The sequence below is a fragment of the Lycorma delicatula genome, chromosome 1 (assembly GCF_047948215.1).
Source record: "Lycorma delicatula isolate Av1 chromosome 1, ASM4794821v1, whole genome shotgun sequence".
Taxonomy (NCBI): domain Eukaryota; kingdom Metazoa; phylum Arthropoda; class Insecta; order Hemiptera; family Fulgoridae; genus Lycorma; species Lycorma delicatula.
In genome coordinates, this window is record NC_134455.1 from 61997167 (window position 1) to 62017891 (window position 20725).

A 20725-nucleotide genomic window follows, 5' to 3' on the forward strand; every position below is an offset into this window, starting at 1 on the left:
TCATGAATGGTCGAACTGAGAATGTACAAGACTACACTTCATTTACACTCATATATTTCATCCTCTGAAGAAAAAATTTCCTCTGGAAAAAAAAGAAAGATACATTTGCTGAAGGAACAGATTTATATAGAAACATGAAAAAGCATAATAGAATTGTTGAAAGCAGTTGATTTGATGAACAAAAGTTTTTACTATTAGTACTCTATAGTAATTCTCTACAAACGTTCATAGCTTTTGACTTGATGTATTTGAAATTCATTTATTAGATTACTTAGAAATATTTCTGAAAATTTTTTAATGTTTTAGATTTTAAGAGATCCTAAATTATTATACTGTCAAGAAACAGTAGCAAATTGTATAATAGCAACAAAACATTATTTATATAAATCAATTTTTCCACTTACTACTTTATTTTTTTAACAATTAAATTAATACAATTTCTAGTTATAACATTTGTATCAAAGCAGGAATTTTTTTTAAATAGAATGCGGAGTACAAATTAGTAAAAAAAAATCTGTAGAAATGACATAGTTCAGAACATTTGTACAAGTATACAAATATAACAAATAGAAATCTTAATAAGCTGATCGCATTAACATTTTAACTGCTGATGTGAATTTTGTTATATTTGCTTAACAGGCCATTTATGATTTCAGTTTTGATATGAAAAAATAAATATTTTGATATGCTTAAATTTGAGTTTTTGTCATATTATGCTTAATACAACAAAAAAAATGCTTATCGGTCACTGATGTCTGCCATGGTGCCAAGTTAATGATTTTACTACAGTATACCATGTCGACGGTTCACATAGTCTGGCAAGTGGTATGTTCAAGGCTGAACAACTGATCTATTGATGTAAAGCCATCCTATGACCTCCTATTTATGTGCATTATACTTCGTACTAAAACACTGCTGCATTCTATCCGATAGTAAAAGTGAAGATGAAATTTCATCAAAAGCAGCCACCACATTAGGTGAAACTTCACCACCATAATCAAAACTGTCAAAACCTAAGGGTTACCAACAGAATGTAATTCCATAGAGCATTGTATAGCAACAACTGGTACCACAAGTTTTGATTTAGCAGGAAAATTAGTGAAAAATGAAACACTTAGAAAAAATAGGAAAAATTTACTGGAAGAAGTAACAGGCAAAATTCAAAACTGGAGAATACAAGGCTAAAGAAAACAAAAATGGCATAACAGTTATTAAGTGGAAGGACAAACAAGACATTTTGTTATCAACAAAACATTGTGTAAAATTTGTGAAGACTGCTAGTAAAAGAGGACAAGAAAAATACAAACTGAAAATTGTATGAGATTACAACTGAACAAATTCTGCTATGAAGCACCTATTCATTACCACTGAGAAAAACTGTCCAATGGTTTAGAAATTTAGGCATTGAATTGCTATTAAACACTGCTATCATAAATTCAGTGATTCTTCCCAATCTAAGGCTAGAAAAAATTGCCTGTAGTGTTCAGTTCAGGAAAGCAATAATTCATTATCTCTGATGAAACTAATCATCAGAAAAATGTTTTGACTTTGAGACCTAGATGATTGAAACATGAACTAAAATGCATAGAGGGTAAGTTAGGAAGGCAAAAAAGTGGTACCAAGGTATAAGACGAATGTGATGACACATGACAGGAAATATGCTAAAAACTAAAAACAAAACAGTCCTAATATTTTGCGCTGAAAATCCCTTTTAGCCTCATTATTGTTTGCTGCGTTTCAATAAAGAACATCACTACTGATTTTCTTGTACATTTAATTTTTTTTCTAACTTAACTTTTGACTCATATTATTCGTTATATTAAAAAAAATATTACTTCATATATTTTATTTATGTATTGTTTAAAAATCATTTAGATTTTATGTATTTCATTTTTATAAAAATGCATGTACAAAGAGTTAAAAAAATAAAAGGTATTTTTATGTTTTATTAAGTATCATTTTACTTCATTTTTACCTCGCAAATTATGGACCTCTCAGTAATCGCATAGGTTATTTTTTAAAAACAAGTTGTATATTATACTGATAGGCCATGCAGGTCACCGCAAATACTAAAATATGAAATATATGTCCCCGACGTCATAGTGTGGTAACTTAAAGTTAGGTCTAATTTGCCAAAAACCCACCGGGTTGGTCTAGTGATGAACGCGTCTTCCCAAATCAGCTGATTTAGAAGTCGAGAGTTCCAGCGTTCAATTCCTAGTAAAGCCAGCTATTTTTACACGGACTTGAATACTAGATCGTGGATACTGGTGTTCTTTGGTGGTTGGATTTCAATTAACCACACATCTCAGGTATGGTCGAATTGAGAATGTACAAGACTACACTTCATTCACATTCATACATATCATCCTCTGAAGTATTATCTGAACGGTAGTTACCGGAGGAAAAAGAAAGAAAAGAAAGGTCTATTTTGCCAGTCGTGGGTGATCTACGTGGCCTAATGCAATAACACAGATTTGGTCACCAGTGACCTCCGCAACAGTTGTGTTAAGGATAATAACCATACATTTTAAAGAATAGAAAATGTAAATATTAGAAATAAACAAATTTAAATTTCTTATTCTTAGAAGAAAATATACAATGAAAATACAATAATAAATCAGGAAAATTTGAACATAATGGTTGGGTTAGGGAAGTAATACGTTTAATTTAAATTATTTATGTTACATATTCTGAGTATCGTACAAGAAAACAATAGTTTCATTATGCTTCTGATTATAATTGCAGCAGAATAATAAATTTTATATCTGATTGAAATGGTAAACATAACCTATCTCTCTCTCTCTATATATATATATATATATTTTTTTTTTTTTTTTTCTTATTTTAATTTAAAAGATTAAAATTAGAGTGAAGCAGAAAATGAAAAAGATAATTTATGCAAAATTATAGACTATAGACAGTATTAGTCCATTGAATGGCAAACTGTTATCCATATTCATCAGCGAACAACTATCAGTTGATGAACAAACATGCCCTACACAAATTAGATGTATAAAAGTTTCCATGAAAGTCAAACTCCCTCAAACTAGATAATATACTTTGAGTGACTTTTAAGTTTTCATTTATGTTATCAACAGTAAATTAGACGATATAATTAATTGCTTTTCAATCTTCATGTCGTTATCTAATAGAATATGTTCTTTCATTTAACATCAGTTTGTAAATAGATAGACAGAATTCTGCCACATTTGCTTTTATATGTTCAACTATTTTAACTACGTTCAACTATTTTAGTGCAATTTTTAAATCTACACTGGCATGTACAGACTTATTCTGCCTCCAAAATCTGTCTATGCATGGATTGATTTTTGTAATCTGAATAACTAAGCTGAATTACTATCTTTTTTCTGAACACCAACAGTCCTGCTAAATTTTATTTATATCTCCATTCAAATCCTCAGATGTAATCGTAGGAATTTAAATGAACTTTAATATTTTCAATTTCCAAGTATTGAATTCTAACGTATCTTTTGTCTGTAATTTATTTCTTCTATCTGTCTGAAAATCTGCTGTTATATATGAAAGTTAAAGAAAGAATTTTAAGGCTGAATGCAGAAAATAAAATTATTTGTGGTTTCCCAAATCCTAAAATTTGTTATCAGTTTTCTATTGATTCAATCAATCAGTTCTCCAAATCCTGCTCTGATTTAAGCAATCCTCAGATTTGTCGTATACTAGTAATTAGGATAATTATTTACTAGGAATTTGGATACTAATGCAGTGATTATGCTTGTTTTGTTGTGTTCTTTATTTTTATTGAAAATAAAATTTTATGTATAACACCGTTTGTTGTCAATTTATTATAATTTTCATGGCTTTTCTACACAAATTTTAATTAAATCTGTATTATAGTTGAGGGTCTGAAGAATATTCTATCAAAATATATTGTAATTCTGTTGAGTGAAAGATTTTATTTTCAAAAAACTGTGCATACAGCACAAGCAAATGTAGATAATTTTTTAAAGCTATTAAACTTTAACCCGGCCAAAGTTGCACCAATAAGCATCACATAAAGTGTCACATACAGTGGAAAGGATCGAACATCATAAACAGTGTTATAAATTGATAATAGTTGCAATTTTTCTTTGTAATATTGTTTACTTATTTATGTTTTCTTTACTACAAATATAGATACTTATTTCTTTAATTATACAAATAATCAAATATTTCAAAAACGTATTACAACATATATTATTACAGTATATTAAAATTAAAAAAAACAATATATTACAAAGAATTATTGCAGTTATTACAGAAGAAATTAGAAATAATCTGTTATTACATAATTAGAAATAATCTGAATAATATAAATTAGAAAAAAACTGATTTGTCCTATTCATCATCTACCTCGGGATTTTCATTTTTAGCACATCCAGTACATGAAAATACTGTGTGTTCCCGGCAGATGTAAGCAGCACAATGAAAGGGTAGTTTTAGTTTTTCTGCCCTTTTAACTGCTACAGAAAGCACATCTTCCAGTACTATTACTTCAAGCACCATTTTCAGCTGTTTGATTTACTAATTAAGGTTTATTTCCAAGAACATCTTGAAGTCTCAATTGAATTCCCAGAAGAATGTTCGGTATTTCTATATGATTCTCTAGAAATTCTCTGCACAATTCCTTTAAGGTGTTTTTAAAAATTGCCGGCTATTTGTTTTGGCAATTTTATTCTTTAGAATTATGAACTGTTTGTTCCCCTGATGTTGAGCATGGAGAAAAACAGCATCAAATTCACATCTGTTGCTCTTCCGTGAAACTGAATAGCTACCTTTCATTTTGTCAACAACATCAACCCCATCTTTTATGAGATTACAAAATCTCATAAAATATTAGTTTCCCTAGATCCAACATCAATATATCATCCATGCAATGCATTGTAAATAAAATGAGAACAACTTTGTTTTTCTTTGGAACATAAGACAGTAAAAGGTATCCTCTGAATCCAAAAAATGCTGCTCCTTACAGGTTTATTCTTCGTTTCCACAGATAGAGTAGGTATCTCTCTCAGCTTCTTCTAATAGTACCTACTAATGTCAAATTATGGTTTTTAAAAGGCTGAGTGCAAGGGGCACAGATGTGTACCAATTGTCTGTTATGTTTCAACCAAATTCACTTGCATTTTCAATCCAAATATTGGTGAACTCTACAGTGGCGACTATTTCATCAGGAAAAAAGTGTATCCACGTGTTCAAAAGCGTTTTTGCTTGCATGTACACCTCTACATACTACTGGCATATGGATTACAATATTCCGTCGTTGGGTATGCTCCTGTGTAGCAGCAATATTTATATGCATATTCCATTTGGTATTGTCCTGACCGAGGTAATAAGGTCCATCATCTGGTCGATTTAATTCACAGTTTCCTTTGCCTTTGGATTCCGAAGATTCTTCAATATCTGTATTGTGGTCTCTGACATTCAGATGATCTTTCTCATCATCTTATTCTTCATTAGGGGTTATTTCATTTTCTTCATCCATTTTGAAGTACAGCATTCCACTTGTCTTCCTTTTCTAAACTCTCAAACATTCTTAGAATTCTTTCTTCATCTTGTGAATGCATTTTTCATGAGGTTTGTATGTAAAAATAAAAACTACTTTTTATGGAAAATGTGTTTTACTATCAGTAATAACAGCTACTGTAAAAAATGTTGATAAGAACAATAGATAGTAATATATTTCCTACACAAATACTAATGATATGGTAAAGATTTTTAAAGTAGACATGTGTTATTATGAACAGTAAGTAATACTAAGTGATTATAAAGTAAATGTTAACTAAATAAGTATAATAATATATATTGTTACTTGAAGAATAACTCTATGATGACGAATAGAAGTTGAGTGTGCTGAACAAAATATGTAATGTAACAAGTCGTGCATGGTGTATAAGGTTTAAGTTGAACACCCATAGAACTAAATGCAGGCCTGTAAGAAACTGACAGCGTAATGAGCAGTGAATGTATATGCAATCCTCTGTCAACATTCCAAAGAAGGATAACACAGAGTGACATCATGAGATGTGGCGACGATACATTTTCTAACAGTATATATTTCAGTATGGTCCTTTCTCCACAAAGTGACTTATCTACATGAATACTTTAGGCGCCTGGTTTTTCTTAGACGTACAGACTAAAAAATTAAAGTGGGCTTGAAATTTTTCTGTGTTAGTCAACATTTTGAATAGAAAATTGCTTATAATACCATTGATCTTTATTTTTTTTTAAAGTAATGATATTATTTTTATAAGTTGTATTGATTATTTGTTCACCTACTTATTTGTTATTTGCATGTGAATTTAAGGAACTAGAATGATTGAAAATGATGGAAAGTCAAAATGTTATGTTTATGAATTTATATGTCATCACATTTATATAATACTCCAGAATATAAAAACAAAAAAACATGCTGGAATATATAGTCAAAAATATTGATATATCTGGGTTTGGTATTGCAGAATGTAAGCTGAAAAACAATTGGGATGCATTATTTAGAAAATTAAGGAATTTATGACTTCTGCTGGAAGGCAGTAGATAATGCCTATGTTCCATTTCTCTCTTTGCTTTGAAACTCTAGGTGATTTTCTGAGGATGTATATTTAGCAGAATACATCAAATTTAATTACAGTAAGTCTAATAATATTGTAATTATAATTTAGTTATAATTTATAGTTATGCAGTAGTAGTAATAATTATTACTACTGTTGCTGTAACTAACAATATTACATAATCTTTATAATTGTTCTAGAATCTGGATTTTCTAAAGTTTATAGCTTCTGTAGTAAATTTTGCCTTTGTCCATGACCGTCTCTATTATTTTAACTAATTTGCCATCTAACTGATGTTTAATTATTGAAGTATTTACCTCCTTTGTTGGATTGAATCCATTTTTTCCACTGCTGCTTGCAAGATCTCTACCAAGTAGTTTGCAATTTACTAGTTGTGTAAGACATATGTTTTAAAAAATACTTTTGCACTTATAAAGAAATCATAAATGAAAAGTTTTTTATTAATCTTAAATTTAGAAGTCATAATACCAAAAATTCATTCTCAACAACATATTTTTCTCCTTGAAAGATTGTAATTAAATATCCTTTTTGCAAAACTTATTTTTTTATGATATTTTTTGTTAGAAGGAAAACATTGATGCTTTGTGCATTGCTTCCCACCAACAGCAGCATAACTTAATAAGTAATTCCAGCAGGTGGTGAACCCATATTTATATGTGTTCATTGCTCCTCAATATCCAATTCCTCAAAATTGATGACTTCACAAGTTGTGTTAAACTTTGTGCATAGTATTTTTTTTTTTCAGAAACTAGGATGAGTATTTTAATAAACTTACCATGTTCATACACACAAATAAGAAATTTCCAGTTATTGAAGTGCAATTAATTTACTTGATAAATACTGAGAAAAAATTATAAAAAATCAATTAAGTTGCAAGTTTTTTCATTTACTATAAAATGATATTATCATGACAAAATATATTTTGAATGTTACCTACTGATATTGGTGAAATGAATAAAAATAGTGAAATATTAATTAGAAAACTGACATTTCCACTTTCAATTAAACTGAGAACACCTATAACAACTTGTTAAAAATTTAGTTTTTAAAAATTGTTTTGCTGTACAGTATATACTAGTTATTACAGTATAAATAGTCCAGATTGGATTGCTTAAGGTAAGCTCAGACAGAGTTGCTGTTACTATAAGGCTAATTAAAAAAAAAAAAACTGCACTATGTAATTTACATGACGTGAATGTACCCTACAACAATTATGACCACAGTATAGTTATGTTATTATTTAGTGTAGTCTTTGCAAATGATGAAAAAGTAATTTTTTGAAATATATAATTGAGTAAAAGAATGATTGTAACAGAAGAGTTATATTGGTTAGGATGATGTGCAAAAAAATATATTAAAAACAATTTATCTCTGAATTATTGAAGAACCTGTATATAAAACACAGTGATATTTGATGAGAAAAGCTTGTAAGAAATACCAGGTGTTCCAAATGTAAATGTGCACCTAAACAGAAGCATCTGGATTTGTGAGTAAATTATGATTTAATGTGTTTTTTTTATATTGTCAACAGTGAAACTAACAGCTGATTTCCATGTTTCATTGTTGAGAATAATATTTATTTTTATAATCATTGAAGCTTTTGTTTACTCTTTTGTTTCCAGTTTGTGACAATGGTTTTAACGCAGAAGCTGGCATTTTTTTTGGGTGTTTCATTATGTGGGAGTACACGGAATATATGAAGGAAATGTTCATCAAAATTTCTAGGTATCGATGTTCAGCATCATAATACTGTACAAAAACAAGTTTTGCTGTAGAAAACAGGGACTGTGCTTTATACTATTATATACAGAGCATTGACTAAATATTTAAAACTATACCCTGTAAAATTAGATACTGATTTTCTGAATATGTTGAATATTGTCAGTGAACTTTGGATTCTATAAATGGAAAAGAATAAATTCTCAATGTAACATTTTTTCTGATCAAATGTGATTTCATTTATCACTCTGTGGTAACAGTCAGATGTGGGTCTGTAAATAATCCTTGTGTGACCTTGGAACAACCATTACATGATGACAAAGTTGAAGTTGATATGCTATATTGCTTAAGTGGATTATCATAAAGTTTTTCCAGAATATAGTAAACTCAGGACATTATTGCAATAAAATCATTTATCTTTTTATTAGCCAACTAAATAAGGATGAAATGCTGCTGTATTGTACATGCATTAGCACGTGCAACAATGGCGCACACTGCCAGTATTTTGCTAAATTTGCTGAGTTTTATCTCCAAAAAGACTGATTTCAATGCATATCTGATCACTGAGATACCCAGATCTTGCGCTTACAGATTTATATTTATGAATTGGAGTAATGAAAAGAACTCTTTAAAAGAACAAATCTTCACCCTAGATGATCTGAAGATAAATACAATTATTACTTTACTGTTTCAGTGTGTATATTTTCAAACATGTTCATGTGTGCCTGGAGGCAAATGGTGGCCTTGTTAAGCAAAGCTCGTAAATAAAAATTTATTTCAAAATAATATTTTTATTTCTGTCATTATTTGAATGTAATAAATTACATTCAAATAATGTAAACATTAGTGCAGTTTCATTTGGGACACCTGATATTACATGCCGGACTTTGAAGAAATGATGATTCAAATGGGTATACTGTAAATTCATTGAATTAAGAGAATATCAATTCGTTCTTGTAAAGTGTTACAGATATGAAAAATGTTGTGGAATGCATTCTGCTGAATTGGTAAAACAGCAAAATAGTCAGCCATTAGGGTCAGTAAACCAATTTAAATCATTATTATTAACTGTTGAGAACAATATGGATGACTTGTGTCTTAAGGCAGAAGAAGAAAGACAGCTGGCTGAGCAATAAGAATGCAGTTGAAGAAGAGGTAAAGAGTGGAAAATTCAGAATGCAGCTAGTTCTTGCAATTAAATGGAGACCAACATTAGAAAATTGAGACAAAATATTGCTATTAATGTCATTACTTAACCAATAGATTCTGAAAATGTCTTCAGCTCTGTCTATTTTCTACCCAGTTTGAAAGAGATAGTACATGATGGTTTGTCAAAGAGAAGGATGAAATGATTCTGAATGTTGGTTACTGAATTAAGGTATGCAGATGATTCAACATTGGATCAATATTCTGCATGCTGTTTGAGAGTGGGAATGAATTGAAATGAAAATACAGACACTAGAGGATATCCGATAAAGACTGTGAAGAAGTGATAAATTTACTGTAAATTATCATTATTTAATATGAATAATAGATGTAATTTTAAATGACAAAAATAATTCTCATAGATTAGTGATGAATGTCTAAACATGTTGAATATTTCTTTGGTAGTTTAATAAAATTTTCACAGTTTTTCATTAGCTTTTTTATTTATCTTACTTTTACCATATTTATTACCCAGAAAATTAGCAGAGACAATTTTACAGTATTTGCTATAATAGAAGTAAACCCAGGCATTTATTTAACTTGTTTAAGTATTTACTTATTCATGTGAGTATTATTAAGTGTTTCGTTATAAATGATTGACTCTTAAAAATAGAGTAAATACTGTAGGAAGTTGAAAATTAAAACTTTATTTTATTCACTTAGTCTTTATTCTAGTAATTACTTTTAATTGGTTCAGTAAAAGTTGTTACTATTTTTGTTTACATTATCCAATAATGATAATATTTTATCTTATGTTTTACCATAAGATTTACCAGGTCTATAAGTAAGGTAATGAAACTAATATACATATGGTTATATGAACAGCTAATTTATATTAGGTATTAATACTTTTAGTCAATTATTGTCATGTGAAACTTAAAAAACGTTTTGTGAAATAAGTTTTTGTTGTGCGTTACAAAAATGAGTGATACTAATTATGAGTAGCATAATATTTCAGTAGCATTCTGTGTGAATGCAACTGAAACTTTTTCAAAATTGAAAAGGGCATATGGAGATGACGCTCTGTCATGAGCTCAAGTTTTTAGGTGGTTTAAAGCATTTTCAGATGGCTGGGAAATAGTTGCAGGTGATCCATGCTCTGGAAGACCATTAACATCAAAAAGTGACGACAATGTTGAGCGATCAGACTTGATATGGTACGTCTGGCAGTTAACTGCCAGAATGATTGCAGAACAGTTGAATTTGAACTGTACCACAGTTCATCAAATTTTGACAAATTAAACATGAAAAAATTTGTGCAAATTTGTCCAAAAAACCTCACTGTTGAACAGAACAGGGTGGAAGTGTGCTGCGATCTTCTAGGGCGAATTGAAATTAATGACATTGTCCATAAGGAGTTATTGCCTATAGGACAGACTCAATATGTTTACTGAGAAATTCTCGAAAGACTGTGGAAAAGAGTTGCCTGCATGAGACCAGCCATCAAAAACAATTGGCTGCTGCATCATGACAATGCACCTTGTCACACTGCACTCTCAATTAATTAATTTTTGGCAAAGAAACACATTCTTCCAGTTCCTCAACTACCTTATTCACCCGACTTGAGTCTCTGTGACTTTTCCTGTTCCTGTCTTTAAAAAAATGCCTCAAAGGAAACCATTTTGGAACAGTAGAAAACATTAAAAAAAAATGTAACTGACCATCTGAAGGATATTCCAGTTTCTGAGTTCCAACACTGCTATGAAGAGTGGGAAAACCATTTGAAGTGTTGCATGGCTTCCTGAGGGAACTATTTCGAAGGTGATAAGAGTCCATTTATAATTCCCTTGTAAATAAAAAGTTTTTCCAAACCAATCTCATTATTTTATAGACTTCATAATACTAAGATATTATCTTAAATGTAATATTTCTTTACGAGTGATGTAAAATCGCTTAATAATGCTGCAAGTAGGAAAAGAGAATTTTTGGGGTTTAAATGAGCATTACAGCCCAACTGAACAGCATGCCATAAAAAATCCATCCCACTAAGATTTTACAAATTGAGAAAATTATCAGCCAAAAATGTTGAAAAATTCTTTATTTTCCAGGGTATAAATTTCTAAATTCTCTTATAAGTCTTTTAGTAGATATTGAAAATATATTAGTTCTTAAGCATTGAAACCAGTAGCACTGCAACATACATCAAGTAATATCATTAAAGTTCACCTGAAAAAAAGCAGTTATTCAATACCTAATAAAATTTTTTCATTCTAATTATTTTCATAAATTTGGAATTTCATAAATTAAAATATAATTTATAATTAAGCCTTTATTGTTATATTTTTATAATTTTGTTTGCATTTTCTTTCTTTCTGCATTATATTACATATTTATTTATTTTTAAATAAAAGTATTGATTTTATTAATAAAATAATGAAAGTAAAAATAGGCAATAAAAATAATTTCTTATTTAGGAGATGAAATGCTCAGCTGACTGAAAAAGAAAAAATACAAATTTGGAACTACAACTAGGTTTCCAGTTTACTAAAAATGTTAAAACCAGAATCAAAGCCAACTCACAGCAATATAGAATATTTGCTTGTTTTTATTAATAAAATAATGAAAGTAAAAATAGGCAATAAAAATAATTTCTTATTTAGGAGATGAAATGCTCAGCTGACTGAAAAAGAAAAAATACAAATTTGGAACTACAACTAGGTTTCCAGTTTACTAAAAATGTTAAAACCAGAATCAAAGCCAACTCACAGCAATATAGAATATTTGCTTGTTTTCTTCCCTGTGCTCTATAAATAATTTTCAAACTATCATCTTACTCTATAAAAGGCTTTTAGATAGCATCAATTTGTCCGGAATAAGCATATTTTTTTATGCAACAAATTATAGGTTCATGAGACTCGACTAAGAATCCCCTGATGCCAAGTACCTCAGTGTTATTTTGAGTTTTTATTTTAGGCAATAATGCCTTCTTATACTCATTTTGCTTTCTTGAGGCGGCTTCCACTACACTTTAAGCAAAAATTGAGTATATCTTTCTCTAAATGAAACAAATATTTAATGATAACAGATTTTTTGATCTCAGCTCTCACCACAAACTGATTACCTATATCATTATGTTTGTCAATACACAGACTTTTTATAGATCTTTCTTCTATCTGCTCTTCCATAAATTTATCTTCTCTATCAGATTATCAACTAATAACCCACATACAATACTGATATCTTTGCTAAAAGGATCCATTTTCACACTGAAAACATGTGACTGCAGATTGTGTAAACATTTCTTGTACAAGGCCATTTGAGATACAATAGGAGCATTTGAACTCATGAGAACTCAAACTGGGTGACTGCCCCTTAAACCATTCAATTCAGTAATTGTCACAGTCTAAATTTATTACTTAAAGTATTGTAATTTTTTACTGTTTTAGGAAGGTAAGATTTGTACCTACATGCACTTATTGCAATTTTTATATTTAGAATTATTTTGCAGTTGAAATTTTTTTTCTGTATACTATAAAAACGTATTCTGCATTACATTAGGTGCTAAATAAATCTTAGTAGAAAATTAACTATATATAGCAATCCCATTCATTTAAACATCAGTAAGTTGAGAATTTTACTTTTCATAATATTGATAAGGAAAAACCAAGTTAAAATTAAAACCCCAAAATTAGAAAAAAACTTCAGAAACACAAGAAAACAGTGTGCAGAGAGAGATACACATTGTACTCAGAGACATACAAAAATGTACATTGTAGTGGTAGTATATTGTTATGAACAATATAGAATATAGAAGTATCCTTATATTCCATGTACATTTGAACAAATATTGTTACCTATATTATGTACATTATGTAACATTATATTTTTACTGTATTATTTATGTAATACAATATATGTATATATATATTTATATATCATACAATATGAATATTGTACAGTATATTATATAATATACATTGTAGTGGTTTGTTTATATTTAAATACTAAAAATTCTAGCCTTAGCATTATAAACATGTAGCACAGTAAAAACAGATAAGAAATCACCTTGAATATAAGAGAATTTTGGTTTGCAATTTTTTCATAATATTTTACAAATTACTTATTTTTGAGGATCTAATGAATCTTCAACCCTGTATCTTAAAAATGGAGGTTAAATAAGGGTAAAAGTACTGAAATTGGGTATTTTTGAAGAAATATAAATGTAAAAGGTTTTGTTGAACAAAAGGTTTGCTTACCTTTTTTAAAGCTTCAAAATTTATATTTAATGTAAATTTTCTGCCTCTATGATAAAAAGTGTTCAGGCTTTTCTTATTTCTGATAAATTATACTTCAGAAGTATTTTGCGCACTTTTTTTTCACAAAATTTACTTGAATGTAAAAAAAAGGTGCAAAAAGCTTGTATAGTTTCCTTCTATCTTGATTTTTGTGTTCTTCTATTGGAATATTAATAGAGATAGAGAATTTTAAAAGTTTAACTCTGATAAAAGACTATTATCTCATTTTATATAAGAAAGTTATTTGAATTTTGTTTACAACTGAAAAGTTTTACTTAAAAATTATGAACTTTATCTGCTTTTCAACAATTTAAAGAATGCAATGCTAATTTCATCATAGATTTGCAATTACCTTGTTGGTAAAATAATGTTATCCCAGGTGTAGTTTCACTATTTCCCTCCTATGAAAATAAATAAGAGTACTTATTGTTAACAATAAACCTGAAAAAGAACCTTTGTCATGCCCACATTGTGATAAGCAGGCTTGAAACTTTATGTTCTTACTATGATTTTCCCCGCGAAGGATATCTTTAATTTTACAGTTCTTTCTACAATCATTGTGACCAATTTTTTTTTATACATGATTTTTAGGTAAGTTTCCTCATTTATACAATGGTATGATAAATATATATATATATATATACACACACACACACAAGTCAATATTCTGACACCATAATATGTTAAATTTTTTTAGCCTACTCAGAAGGCTCATATTTCATTACTAATTTATTACAGAAAGTTACTAAAAATTAATATTAAAGTGGCAACACTATACATTAGAAAACATAAGTTCATTAACTTTGGTATTGTTCTTGAAAGCATTGTAAGTGATATACATTAAAAAAATTGAATTTTCCATTTATTAAAAAACTGTTTGTTGTATACTTTCCCCACTGAGGAAGTACATAAACTTGGTGTTGGTGGACTTGTTTGCTCTTTTGATCCTGAAATCTCTGCTAGTGCTTAAATACTGGTAGTACCTCCAAAGTTGTATTGGTTGGAGGTCAGGAACTAAGAAGTATTTCACAAAATACTATTCTGTTTACTCTCCTTGTTAAAAATGGCTTCAGTGCACCATTTTTATTGAAAAGATACATAGCAATAATTTGCTTTTAACATGGAGATTATAAAAGAAGTTGTAAACAGTGCCTTCCTATTGTATGGGATGGTTGATGTATAGGTCGAAGACAGAATACTTCTGCGTAATGATTCTCCATGATTTGTTAATCATTCCAGGTATAAAAGAACTTCCCATTCATTTTTTGAAGGAAACAACATGAGAAGTTCTAGCATGATTGCTAGAACTCATAAAGGGGAAAAGAAAAGATAAAATATGTACATGGAATATAAGGATACTTCTATAAACAGGTATGGAAGAAAATTTAAAATTAGATGGAAATAAACAGAAGAGGTATAAGTAAGATGGAAGAGAAAAGGTAAGATTAACAGTGATAAATTTGAATTTTTCCTCAAGAAATAAAAGGAAGAAGTGGCTTAGGAATCATTCTAAGCAAAGTGTGTGTTAATGATGATTTCTAGTGATAAAATTATTGCTGTCAAGTTAGAAATGAACACAAAGGACTCAATTCTATTATAGCTGTGCATGCCAACTATTCATTATGAGGATAATGCAATTAGAGAAATAAAGTTGTAGACTGATTGAAAAAACTCATTTAGAGGGGGAAAAAAATTGTTACCTGGACTTTTATAAGCAGAAATTGTAAAGGTGCTTATAATAAACATAAAAAAAATAAATGCATGAGTGTTTAATGGGGTGGAGGGCTGAAAAATTGTATTATTGTGATTTCCAGCAAAAGTTGACATCAAAAAGATTTTTGGTTTCTGTGTTTCATCAAAATTAAATTATTTTTGCGGAAATGAAAAATGAAAAAAATTAAAAAAATTTTCTCATAAGTTTTGAGGTTATGTTAAAAAGTTGTAGATTTTTGCATGATCTACAACTTTTATATTGAAAAATTTGTTTCAACCCCTAACCCCCCAAATTACTCCACTCACGCATTTATTTATTTTACGTTTATTGTAAGCCTCTTTATCATTTCCACTTATAAAAGTCCTGGTAACAATTTTTTTTTCTCAAGTGTAATTTTGTTGGACTATTGTATATGAACAGGTAGAAAAAATGATCGTGGAAGAAGGTAATTGTAAGATAATAGTGGTACATTTAATTGCTGTGATAGAAGGTAGTGGGAAATATGGTCTGGACAAACATGAGAAAGGCATGTTCAATACTGTAAGGAAAATAAAATAACAAATACTTAGTTACAACCCATGAAATAAAACTATGCACGGAAATCAATAGGAGATAAAGAATTATATAAAAAGTGCTCATGAAATACCAGAACCAGTTTTAGTAATCATCTAGAAATTCATCAGAAATAAAAGTAGTACTGAAAAGAATTAAAATACCAAAGAGAGTTCAACTGAAAAAAAATGACATTTGGAGAATGGAAGAATTTAGCTAAAGTATTGTAGGGAAGAAATGCAAAAAGCAAATACAAATGAATTTTGGTGAATATGAAAGCTGCCATAAAAAACAACAGAGGATCAAAGAATAGTCTTCATTAAGGATTGAAGAATAAATAAACCGGTTACACGAAAGGTAATCATATAATGCTATACTAAAGAAAATACAGGAGAAGTATGAAATAGATAAAAGGCTTTATGGAATATGTAATAATGAATTACACAGAAGACAGATTATAACAGATGAAGATATTGAATCTAGATAAATATTCAGATATAGAATTTGAAAGAAAAGTAATGTATGAACTAATCTATAACAAATGCAAAATCAGTAACAATAGAATAAATTGAGTTAGAGTGCAACCATCTAAGAAATTGTAGAAAGTTAGTCAAAGGGGATAAGGTATGTAAAAGTTGGAAGAAACTATACCGTTTCCAGTTATGCATAAATATAACTGCATAGTTATTTAGAAATGATGCTAATAGAATATTCCAAAAGTAAAGATGGAATAAAAACTAGAATAGCAGTGACTAAGGATGTGTTTAATAGCAGGAAATAGTTATGTAATACGATTGAGTTAGATTTGTAAAAGCACAGTATGAAATGCTATGTTTGGAGTGCACTTGCTCCAAATATAATGTATGGATGTGAAATGTGGACACTAAAGAAAAGACATTTGAAATTTGGGCTAGGAGATTAGAGAAGATAATGAAGAATGGTGAAAGGAGTAATAAGAAGAGAAACTTTAACATAACGGTTAGGTAAGGAAAGCTAATTAGCTGGGTACTATCTTCAAAGGAAAAAAATGATCAATAATTGTTGAAAAACAGAGAAGCTGGAAAAGAGTAAAAATTATAAATTATCTGAAAGGAAATGAGGAACCATCATGAACTCAAAAATTTGCCAGAAAGTAGAGATGAGAGATGAACATGGTACAAGAGACCTAGGCCTACTTCAGGGCAGATAACTACATGATTCTGTTGCATACTTTGCTGTTACTTAAAATAGGTGTAATATGTTTGAAATTTAATAATAGTTGCGACATCCCAATCAACAGGGAATTATAATACTGAAAAAATATATAATGTTCTGAAAAATTACGCTACATCTAATAAGTTGTGTAAAATAATTTAATTAAATATTCTTTTCAAAATAATCATTTTAAGATATACACCCCACTTTATTTTATGTATATGGCTCAAAAAAATACCATATATTTTCTTTTTTAGTTATTAGTTTTGAAATGATTAGAAAATATCTAGCTATAATTATGAAAATCTCAGTCTTAGAAGGAAAAGATTTTAGGAAATTAATTAAGCTTTCAGTTTCATATGATCACTGATCTCCTTGGTTGAGTGGTAGCGTCTTTTTCTGTCATCCAGAGGTCCTGAGTTCAAATACTGGTCAGGCATGGTATTTTTCATATATGACAAAATTCAGTTTCCTTAATCCACATACAAGCTTCAAAGCTTCTGTGTACTTTAATCAACCAAAAAGTTAAAAATAAATCCGTTGGCATTAGCCATCTCTTAGATTCCAAGGAAAATCAATTTACAATTAAATATATTTTTTGGCCCTATTAGTCAGTCATTTAATATTCACTTTCAAGAAGATAGGGTTATAGATTTCAGTTGTCGAAGTATGTAATTCTGTATCTATCTGAAAAATGAAACAAGAAAATTTTAGATTTAATATGATATCATTCTCTTCTACATCAGTTAGTTATTATAAAAGTTTGATATTTGATATGGCTATATTTTAAGATTGATATAATTATTGTATTAATTTTGTTTTCAGGATCTCGGTTTAGAAGAAGTTGGTGATGAAAGAATATTCCAGTCAACAGAAAAACAACTTGAAAAAAGAAAACATTGTGATGTGTGTTTAAATACATTTTTAACTATTGCAGATTACATTAAACACAAATGTTTAAAGAATGGCACCAATCATATTGGAGAGAACAAATTTCTATGTAATTTTTGTCAAAAGTCTTTTAGATATAGTTCTAAATTAAAAAGACATCTTTCTATTCATACTGGTGAGAAAAATATCTCATGTATTTTTTGTCATATGTCTTTTAGTCTGAATTCTTCATTAAAGAGACATTTAATTTCCATTCATATGGGTGAGAAAAAATTCAGTTGTAATGTTTGTCAGAAGTCTTTTAGCCACAATTATAGTTTGAAGAGACACCTCTCCATTCATACTGATGAAAAGAAATTCACGTGTAAATTTTGCCAAAAATCATTTTATCAGAATAGCAATTTAAAGACACATCTTTCCATCCATAATAATGAGAAAAAATTTGTGTGTAATTTTTGTCAGAAGCCGTTTAATGATAGGTCTAACTTAAAAAGGCATATTTCCATTCATACAGGTGAGAAAAAATTTACATGTAAATTTTGTCAAAAGGGCTTTAATCTTAGTTTTAATTTAAAAAGACACCTCTCCATTCATTCCAGTTAAAAAATGTTGCTTTTAATTTTTTTTTAAATCATCCGACAAAATTCTTTTTTTTTTCAAGTACAACTTTGTTTTTTTTTATTTTAAAAATTCAATAATGCTCTTTTTGTTTTAAAGTTTGTTCAGAAAGGTTTCACATCAATTATAAGGATTATTCAATAATTAGAGACAAATGATAACAGGAAAAATGTAAAACTATCAGCTTTTCAAAAAAAATCTTCATTTTTTTTTTTGTTTATTTCTAAATATCAGCTCTGCTTGAAACATGTACTACACTGTGATTTTATGAAGGTATAAAACCGACTAAAATTCACTTATTTTTTCACAACTATTCTAAAATAAAAGTAAAAACTACAATAAGAAGAAAATGCCCTGATTCTCTTCCAAAGGCACAGTTCTTGTAAGGTCTGCCTCCATATTGCTAATAGACTTGGAAAACTATTCAGAAGTTGGGTTGGGAGGTGTTGCCACATACACCTTACAGTCTGGATCTCATACCATAAGATTTTTTTCTCTAAGAGTTTTTCGTGGCACCAAGTTTGACAACAATAAGCAAGCAAGAATGGCCCAGACACCATGGTGAACAATTCTTTACTACTAAAATAAGAAAATTTACCGAAAGATTCAACAAGTGCCTAAATATACCTGAGAGTTATGATGAAAAGTAGTTATTTTCGTTGAATAAATAATCATTTTTCTAAAGTCATTTGTCTCTATTGTCTTGTAAATCCTGCAAAAGGGCATTCTTCTAAAATATCTACTTAAGATCATATTTTTAAATTCCTTGGCGAGTACAATATAATTTAGACTCAAAAAATAAAGGATGTTAAGTATTATTAGTAATTTGAATTGATTTTATATTTTCCAACCTGAATGTCACATATTCTTCCTGGATTTAATTTCCTTTTTTAGCAGGTTAATAATTGTTAAATTGGATGGTTTTGTAATTTTACTAAGGGCAAGAAATATTTTTATTCACACAAGAAGAAATAATCACTTTTCTCTTTGAAGTGACAGAAAATTTTTCATCAAAATTTACTGCACATTTAGTCATTTTTGAATGATAATTTTATTTACTAAGCACTGTAGCTACAATAGAATATACAAACTCCTTATTCTCCTTATTCAATAAATATACAAAGTGAATACAATACAATATTGTACAAAGAATACAATATAATATACAAAGTGAATACAATATACAGTGAATACACAAACTCATTCAGTGAATTCAGAAAGAATGTAACAGTTTTTCAGGACATCTACTGGTTAAAATGAAAAAGAAAAGATCATATAAACATAAGTTTGAAAACACTTTCTTAGCGAGTATTGGCTGTTGAAAGATTTTAGCCTGATCTCTGTATCTTCGGTAAAATTGACCAGACTAATTAATTCTTGGGAGTCAAATTAAGGAATAAATATAGTGGTTTTAAATAAAATCTGACTTAAAAAACTTTTTAAAAAATAGTTTCCAGAACTCTATTTTTAGAGATCGAAAAGAGAAATAGCAGTAGTTAGAGAAATCTGGGGATATACGTGTACAAAGGAGCTAAAAAAGCTATTTTATGTTTGGTGTAAAATAACTTTTTAAATTGATAATAAACACATTAAGGTTTTAGACAAAATTTATTGAGAATTTGATTCTGAGTGAAATGGTGTGAATAAACTCCACAGAAAATAAATACAAAAGTAAGAATTTTGAAGTTTTAAAAAACCAAAACATCAAAATGGGTCTGATTTTAACTCTGTATTAAATGAAACAAAAGGAGTTACCCTATCATGCTGGAAAGTTATCTGCTTTCTTGTTACCAGAGGAACATCTACCAATTATTCTGCAAAAAGTTTAAGTATGAAGCACCCAAAACATTGTGATTGAAAATAAATCGTCCCAATATTTTGTTGGCTTGATACCACTTAAAACATTTCTGTGAAACCTGTGTTTGTATCCAGATTCAGCAGTGCCTTATTGATTTTTATGACTGTTTTTGAATTAAAAATTCCACTTTGTGTAAATGTGGCTTCAT

At 29.0% G+C, this 20725-nt stretch overlaps 1 protein-coding gene across 1 annotated transcript in view; it reads left to right on the plus strand.

The window, feature by feature from the left end:
* The window catches only part of LOC142317521 (uncharacterized), a 108904-nt gene that overhangs the window by 27371 nt on the left and 60808 nt on the right, over positions 1-20725 (plus strand). Inside the window, exon 5 of the mRNA XM_075354081.1 lies at positions 18036-18701. Within this exon, the coding sequence (XP_075210196.1) occupies positions 18036-18701 (666 nt within the window). The remainder of the gene's footprint in view (positions 1-18035; positions 18702-20725) is intronic.